We start from the raw sequence: 8,561 nt of genomic DNA, 5'->3' as shown, positions 1-8,561 counted from the left end.
TAAGATTTCAGAAAAAATAGAAAAACTTACATGAACTGATGTTGAATAAAGTGAGCAGAACCAGAACATTGTACACAATAAAAGCAACATAATTTGATGATCAACTATAACTGACTTACTCTTCTAAGCAATATAATGATTCAAGACAATTCTGAAAGATTCATTATAAAAAATGCTATCCACATTCTGAAAAAGAGAACTATGGAATGCAGTTTGAAACATACTACTTTCACTTTTTTTATGGGTTTCCATTTTTTTTGTTTTTTTTCTTTCACAACATGACTAATGTGAAAGTAGTTACATGATTGCACATCTATAACCTATATCAGATTGCTTGTCACCTTGGGGAGGGGATGAGAGAAAGGAAGGAAAAATTTGGAACTCAAAAATCTTATAAAAAAATGCTGAAAATTATCTTTATGAGTAATTGGAAAAAATACCATTTATAAAAAAAGATAGTTGGAAATTATTTTTACATGTACTTGGCAAAAATAAAGTATTATTTACAAAAAAATTTAAAAATAAATAAAAAACAAAACTTAGGCCATTACATTTTGAAGCCCTCCAACTACACTACTTATTAGAAAGGTCAATTTGAGACAGTTCTGCTGCAGAAAAAGAGCTCTTTTCAATCTTAAGTTCAGACCAGATCTTACTGAAAACACAATGAACTGGGTGTTTTCTTAGGAGAAGGTCTAAATATATTTTCACACTCTGGTAGCAGATTCTGAGAAGGGCTGGACTTCAGCAAACTAAAAAGTAACTCTTTGCCACAAACAAGAAGGATAACAAATTTTTATTATTTTCTCTTGAAAATGCAGGCTTAGGGTGAACAGAGGTCACTTAAGTTGGTGACACATTTGCACCCTTTGCAAAACAGGGAGCAAAATCCCTAAGATGCCAAACAGATATAACCCCCTCCACACTAACCCTTACACATTAATTTAAATTGATCCCATTTCAACATATGCCCCAATGCCTCAAAAAGTTATAACTGCTTCTAGATAGATAAACATTTTCTGATAAAATTAAGAGGATTATTAGTTCTGGCTCCTCAATCTTCACAAAAGGAAGGGAAAAAAAAGTCAGGAGAATCATTTAATTTGCAAGGTTTTGTTTTTTGTTTTTTTTTACAGCAGGTATAGATTTGGAAGGTTCCTCCCCCAAACAAGTCTGATACCCCTGTGTTCAGCTTGGCAATGTGAAGAGACACATTGGTTCTGGTGGTGAAGAAGAACCCGCCAGACGAGATCAGTCTGAACGAACTGATTTCGAGGCTTTGTGTTCATTTCCCCTTTGGTCCTGTCTCAAGTGGCTTTCCAATGTCCTTCCCACGAAGCTTGAGACCTAGAATAAGAAGAGTCAGCCCACTGAAGTCACCCTACCCTCTGCTTAGACAGCTCTCAGATAAAACAAAAGGTTAAGTAGCTCAGCATGTCATTTTTGGACATCAGACCTCGAAAACAGCCAAAGGCTCTTAGCCCTCCTGCAACTATCACTTCACTCTTCTGGCTCCCTGCCTTACTAGACTAGTAATTTATGCTAATATGTTGTACATGCTCACTCCCCGCTAAAAAATATAGGAAAACAAGAGGAGCTTTTATTTTTCATCTTGCCTGTTTATTTAATCAGTCTAAAGTAGTTGAGGCATTTCTTATAAGCAACTGGACTGATTATCCCATGGCCAGTTTAAAAGGTCCTTGGTCACTTCTGAGCTTAAGAAGAATTTGAACACTAATAAGCCAGTTCTTCAGAACATCTTTTGAAGAACTACAAGAAAATATTCTGATTACTTTTTCACTATCATTCATCATTGTGGTCAGATGAAGACACTTCTATCATGAGTAGCAATGGACTTCTCTTTAGCTATGAAATGAAAATTTATTTGGGTCATCAACATCAGAGCTCAGTTGTGAAGAAAATGATCCTGGTTTAACCATCCAGAGGCCTCTGCAAAAAGCTTATGGATGACAGGAAGGAGAATCATGGGTCTTAGAATGAGATTTCTTTTCCCTTAGCCTCCAAATGAAGCCTTTGATTTGGAGAGTAATAACAAGGAAAAAGTTTTAAAAGAGAAATCTCAAAGGGTAGAAAACTGAAAGGTACTACTCTTTCATCTGACTTTATCGTGTGACAAGTTTTCCTCTCATTCCCTAAAGTCTCTCAAACTTTACCCTAAGTTAGGTTGAAGGCCAATTATGTTAATTTCCAAATAATTTCTAAATATAGTTCTTAGAAGAATTATATATTCAAATTATATATTATATAATTAAGAATTATATATTCATAGAATTAGTTACCACCTCTAAACATAAAGAAAAAAACCTATCCCTATTTTCCCTCCCACCCCCCATTAACTTTATTTTTCTCCTGTAGTTAGGTTTAAGGGTATCTCAAGGAAAATAACTGTCTCCAAGTTTACACATTATAATATAATGATCCACACAAAATATACTCACCAATGGCTCTTTCGATCTTTCCCAAGACCTGGTTATTAGGAATGGCCCGTCCACACTCATAGTCTGCGATAACTTGGGGCTTTTCATTGATTTTCTAAAGAGAAGATGTGCTTTAAACACATCAGTTCAGTACAGGAAATTCTCAGAAAGAAACAAGTCAATATATCCTACAAATTCCATCATGTTCTTCAAAAGGCATTAAGAGTTGACAGAAGGCATGACAATATTCAGGAGCTATGGTAAACTTTCAGGTCATAGATCTAAGAGCTGAAAGGAACCTCAAAGGTTATCTAGTTTAAACATCTCACTATAAAAATGAGGAAATGCAGGCCTAAGTCACTTTCCCAATATCACTTAGGTAAATATCAGAAGTGGAATTTTAACCTAGGTTGTCTGGTTCCAGGCAGAGCTACTGTTCTTTCCATTGTACTACAGCATTTTTGGTTCTAGATAAGTCTGTAAGATAAAAGAACCCAAAACACTGGAAACAGAAGCACTCTAGTTGAGTTGCTGTATACAAGAACACCAATATGATCATGGGATTCTTGGCACTGACCTACTCAATTCAACAAACATTTCATGTCGACTATGCGCAAGCCATTGACATATCAGGCAGACACCAAGACAAAAAACAAAACTAATTCTACCTTCAATAATGCTGAATCTCTATCCTGGGATGATAAGACACAGAGCAAGAAAAGGTTATCTGAAGGAAAGTACATTAACAAGAAAGAGGTAAAAGAATAGGGAATACTTCAAGAATTTAACCTTGCAGGAAGATGAGGATTGTGAGAGGCAGAGAAAAGGAGGCAGTGTGTACAAGAAACAAAGGTAGGAGGTCTGTACACTGAATTTGGAGGGGAATAAAATGAACTAAACTCTGTTCTAATCAGGTTGTGGAAGGTCTTAAATCCAAGTGTGCACAGTTTGGAGGGACAATGTGGTTAGAGGGGTTTTTGAGTTGGAAAGCTTTTTCATATGCTAAGATCTAAAATTAAGAAGATTACTTTGACAACTGTATAGAAGAAAGAAACTGCAGAGAAAACCAAGAAGTGAAGAGACCAATTAGAAGAAACCATGTAATATGCTATGTGTGATAAATTCACAAAGCAGCAAAAGCAAATTATAACTGGACTAAATGTTTCATCTTGATTTCAAGAAGTCTCAATTCAACAAGGAAAAACACACTGACTTTTCTACTGTCTATTCATTGTGCTCAACAAATACTCAAATACCAATACAGCTATTCTTCTAAAACCTGTAACCATTTAGATGAAGCTATAGCTACTAAGTACTTACTGTGGCCAGATCCTTCTGTGTCATTCCCTTGCTCTGTCGGCCCTGTTGGATCACTTTGCCCACTTCTAGAGTGACCCTATCATGGTGAAGTTCCTCAGTCTCTCGGTCCAGTTTGGCTGTGTTCTTTGTGATGGAGTGTTGTTTGTTCTGGCCAGCAGCCCCTATGCACAAAACAAGAGAGAAGGTTCAAAAAAGGATTGAAAGAAAGCATAAGGAAAACTTTTTCAAAATGGCAAATCAGATTTCAGAGCTTCCTAGCTGCTAATATTAATGTTTTTACCACTGTAAAACTGGACAGTCAAAAGACTCTTTCTAGAGTACCAAAGTGGGTAAAAACATGGTAATCCAATCAAAGCTACCTCTGCAAATGGCTCTAATATGACCACATTTTTATTTCCTGTAGCTCTGGAGAATACAATTACCCAGGCACATCAGAAATTCAGATGCGAAGTCCTTAAGGTCTGTCTAAAGTTTAGATAGCTCTTTTGTCATGAATTAGTAATATTAACTTCTCATTTGAAGTTCCCAAGAGGTAGAAAGAGATGTGGGAGCTCCTGTGCTCCTCCCCCCCCTCCAATATACAACTTCCTTTTGGGACTTAAAAAGCACCTACATTTCTTGGAAGTCTCCACATCTTCTCCTCTCCTCTGAGCTGCTAAGATGGCCTATAAAAATCAGAAGATATTTTTGAGTCAAAATTAGATCTTGCAGCATCTGGCACATAATCATTTAAGCTACCATTAGACAATCTGCCCTTTCCTAATGACTCCTGTTTTTTTTTTAGAAAACTGACACATAATAATGATATTTGGTTAAATAGCCAAAGCTGCTGATATGAAAATTCTCCATAAGCATGTACTTTGGCAGTCCCCAAAAATGTGCTATCATATGAAAGAGAAATTGCTTTGGAGGGGGGGGATGGTGGAATAAACGTGGACCTGGTGAAAACACCAAAAAAGATTTTTCAATGACCTCCAGTCAAATAACACTGAAATGTTAGAATCTTAGAAAATGAGACTTGTTCCTCTTCTAAAAAAATATTCATTAATATTCAAAAGAACATGAATTCTTTCTAAAGAAATAATGATTGGTAGATTTTAATCTTAAAATCTTCTTGAGACCTCTGAACATTTTGATAATATATATTTTGGTAAAACTCAAAGTTGCTAACATATAGAACATGAACAAGAAAAGACAGCATGTATATTCTGGTTAACTCTTTTGACAGTTATACACAATCTTAAATGCTTCTGGATTATTTTCTTCTTTGTAATAAAATCAATTTAGCAGTCACTAGAACAAAATTCAAATCAACTCAGGTCAAACTAACCCTAAACAATATCAGACATCCTTATCTAGTCTTACAGACAAAAAAAATTGTTTTCTTGAAGATTTTTAGTTTCTAGGATACAAAGTAATAATAAAAATTATATACTCTCCTTCCTGACACCTTTAAAGGCCAGCCTCCTAATTAAATTCATTAAGCAAAATATTATATCCCAGTCTCTACTACCAAAAAAAAAAAAGCAGCAAAGTCCCTGCCCTCAAGGAGTTTGTTTGTGCTAAGGAAAAAACAAATCCAGAGATAATGCAAAATAATTGGGGGTAGGGGGAAAAGGAATCCACAAAGGGCTGGGATAACAGCTAAGTTAAATTGAAGGGAGCTAGGAATCATAAAGAAATAGATTTAAAGAGGTAAGAGTAATCAAAGCATGGAGGCTAATCTGTGCAAAAGTGAGAAGCAAAGACAGAATATGGAAATATAAGCTAATTGATTTGGATTTCTGTAAGATTGCTAATCTTCCCTTCCTATACTTGGAACAAGAAAAATTTAACTGAGTTTTCTTTATGGTAGTCTACAGTTCTGCAACAGAAGGTGGTTAGTCTTTCTTAATTAAGGAGATTTTTTTTTTTAGGATTTTTTGCAAGGCAATGGGGTTAAGTGGCTTGCCCAAGGTAATTAAGTGTCTGAGGCCGAATCTAAACTCAGGTACTCCTGACTCTAGGCCGGGTGCTCTATCTATTGCTCTGCCTAGCTGCCCCATTAAGGAGAATTTTGAATATTAAGGAGTTCTAGTAAAGATTCGGATTGTAAGCACCAACAAAAATCCTCCTTAATCAGCAATTCCTCTATCCAGGTCAAAGGATCAAAGAGATAGGAATAAGCTGCCAAACATTAGATTACATGGTGGGGTGATGAATGCCGCTAATGAGCAGCTTTTCCAACTTTTAACACTGAGCTTCCCCCATTAGTCAACCTTCCCTGGAGGCACATACAAGCCACACACCCACCCCAAATAACTTTTTAAAAATTATGATAAGGGGGGCGGCTAGGCGGCGCAGTGGATGGAGCACCGGCCCCTGGAGTCAGGAGTACCTGAGTTCAAATTCGGCCTCAGACACTTAATAATCACCTAGCTGTGTGGCCTTGGGCAAGCCACTTAACCCCGTTTGCCTTGCAAAAAAATAAAACAAACTAAAAAAAAATTATGATGAAACAGGGATAAAACTGGCTTTAGGTCTCTATCCTCATATTCAAGGAGAGGCTGTCCCTAAATTCTCCCGTGCTACACCAACACTGTTCAAGGTCTGTCAGATACCATTAGACTGGAAAGACTATGAACCATCAGCAATGTGTGTGTTTGCTGTCCACAGGCCCTTCCGGAAGGCTCTCTGGTGAAGGACTGGACACAATGACTCACTAAACCGTCCGACAAAGCACAACAACTCCCGACAGCGCTGTCAGGGTGTGCGATCCCCTTTCATAGAGGGGAAGGCCGCGGCTGGCAGCGGCCCTTGGGCGCGGGCTGGGCACCTGGGGACGGAGAAGCCCCCCGAGGTGAAGTCAGACGCTTGCAGACCATTTCGTGAACGAAAACAGAAAACACGCTAGTACCCTTCGTGCCACCAAGGGCCCCCGGTGCCCCTGGGCCGGCGTTATCTATCTCTCCAGGGCCCAGCAGAGGGCCCTGCGGCCAGGAGGCGGCTGGCGCGACTTCTCGGGCCGGGCTCCGACTCGGGCTCCTAGGGCCACGCCGCGCCATCCCTTCACTTTACCGAGGCGCCCCGGGGAGCTCCGACCGGGACCCCGAGGTCTGTTCCCCGGGCCCCGCGACGTGCGATGCCACGGAGGCCCGCCCTGGCGGGCCCCGGCTCCCAGGCCGGGATCCTCCTCTTGTGCGCCCCGGGAGCGCCGTCCAGCCCGCACGAGGAATCGGGCCCGGTGACTCAGCGGCGGCGGCCTGGAGCCCCGCGAGCCCCGGCCGTTCGGGGAGCCCGCGGCGGCCGGGGAGGCGGCGCGGCCTGGCGAGCCTCGGGCTCGAGTGGGGGCGCGGCGGCCGGCGGGCCGTACCTGCTTGGACTTGGCCTGGGCCGCCGTGGGGCCCTTCTTGCGCAGCACCGTCACCGTGTCCCAGTCGCTCTCGGCCATAGCGGGGGGCTGAAGGGGGAGTCTCCGCTCTCGGGGACGCCGGACTCGGGGAGCAGCGCGCCGCGACGCTCCGCCCGCCTCGACCGCTCGCGACTCTGCTCGGCCGCTGGCCGGCCCACGCCTGCGCGGTCCGGGCGGCCGGGCTCCGCCCCCTCGGGCCGCCAGCCGCCCCTTTCGGCCCCGGTCGGCCAATGACGAGAGAAGGAGGCGGCGGCTTCCTCCCGGAAGTCGGAGCCGGTCCGAGTCGGGGCCGGCCGGAGGAGACGCCTGGAAGGGGCCGAGGCAGCGCCCGGGCCGAAACTACCGGTCCCGGCATGCAGTTCGGGGAGCCGCCGAGGCCGGAGAAGAGACTACAAAGACCAGGACGCGTACGTCCGCTTCCTCCCCGCGCGGGGGGCGCTGGGAGCTGCGCCTGCTCCGGCCTCCCCCGTGTTGCGTGCGCGACGCCTGCCCTCCCGCCGGCTCGCCAGAGACAGGGAAGCCTGGCATCCGGCTTCCAGGAGCCTGACATGGCAACAGGAGAAGGGCCCAGCAGCGGTGCAGGGCCCCACACCATCTGCGCCTGAGAAGAGGACGGCGGGGAGGGAGCACAGTGGGAAGGGGGATGGGGGCCCGAAGGTGACACAGGCCAGAAGGAGGACAAATTAACCCAGTCCCATGTTTTTAAAAGTTTTGTTTTTGCCTGGCAATGGGGTGAAGTGGCTTGCCCAAGGTCTCACAGCTAGGTCATTATTAAGTCTGAGAATGGATTTGAACTCAAGTCCTCCTGACTCCACTGCTCCACCTAGCTGCCCCAATTTCATCACATATTCAAAGGACGCAGGCTTTAGAACCATTTGACCAACTATTTCTTTTTTTTTAAAACCTTACTCTATGCCAGCTTCTTTCAAGTCTCAGCCCAAAGGCCTCCTTCTTCAAGAAGCCTCTCCGGGAGTCCCCTTAACGATGACACTACCTTCTCTTGCTTCCACTTTGCCCCGAATATATCTTGTTTGTATGTTGGCTCCCCGACTTGATTGTAAGCTCCTTGAGGGCAGGCTTTATATTTGCTCTTTTTTGGTAAGCTCAGCACTTTATCATGGAAGCAGCATGGTGCATAGAGTGCTGGGGCCCTAGTCAGGAAGACCTTCCAGAGTTGAACAATGGGCCAGGATTCACCTACATTAGATTCTCTTTACCCTTAAATAAAAAATAAATAAACTTTCCCAGTTGGGTGGAGTTGTATTCAAGATTGCAGAGAATGTCTCATTGTCTACCCAGTTCTTCACAAAGAAGTCAACAGAGGGCGGCTAGGTGGCACAGTGGATAAAGCACTGGCCCTGGAGTCAGGAGTGCCTGGGTTCAAATCCGGTCTAGCTGTGTGGCCTTGGGCA

At 43.3% G+C, this 8,561-nt stretch overlaps 1 protein-coding gene across 1 annotated transcript; it reads right to left on the bottom strand.

Annotated features, from left to right (window-relative positions):
• Positions 1-1,097: 1,097 nt before the first annotated feature.
• EDF1 (endothelial differentiation related factor 1) lies at positions 1,098-7,348 on the bottom strand. Its single transcript, XM_074210655.1, has 5 exons — positions 7,111-7,348; positions 4,372-4,423; positions 3,759-3,919; positions 2,460-2,553; positions 1,098-1,347 (listed from the first exon to the last, which is right to left on the bottom strand). The coding sequence occupies exons 1-5, from the start codon at positions 7,186-7,188 to the stop codon at positions 1,286-1,288; spliced, it is 447 nt and encodes a 148-aa protein (XP_074066756.1). The 5' UTR covers positions 7,189-7,348; the 3' UTR covers positions 1,098-1,285.
• Positions 7,349-8,561: the final 1,213 nt, after the last annotated feature.

The sequence above is a fragment of the Macrotis lagotis genome, chromosome 1, assembly GCF_037893015.1.
Source record: "Macrotis lagotis isolate mMagLag1 chromosome 1, bilby.v1.9.chrom.fasta, whole genome shotgun sequence".
In the NCBI taxonomy this organism is placed as follows: Eukaryota; Metazoa; Chordata; class Mammalia; order Peramelemorphia; family Peramelidae; genus Macrotis; species Macrotis lagotis.
Note: the sequence above shows the minus strand (reverse complement) of the source record. Positions and strands in the feature narration are given on the sequence as shown.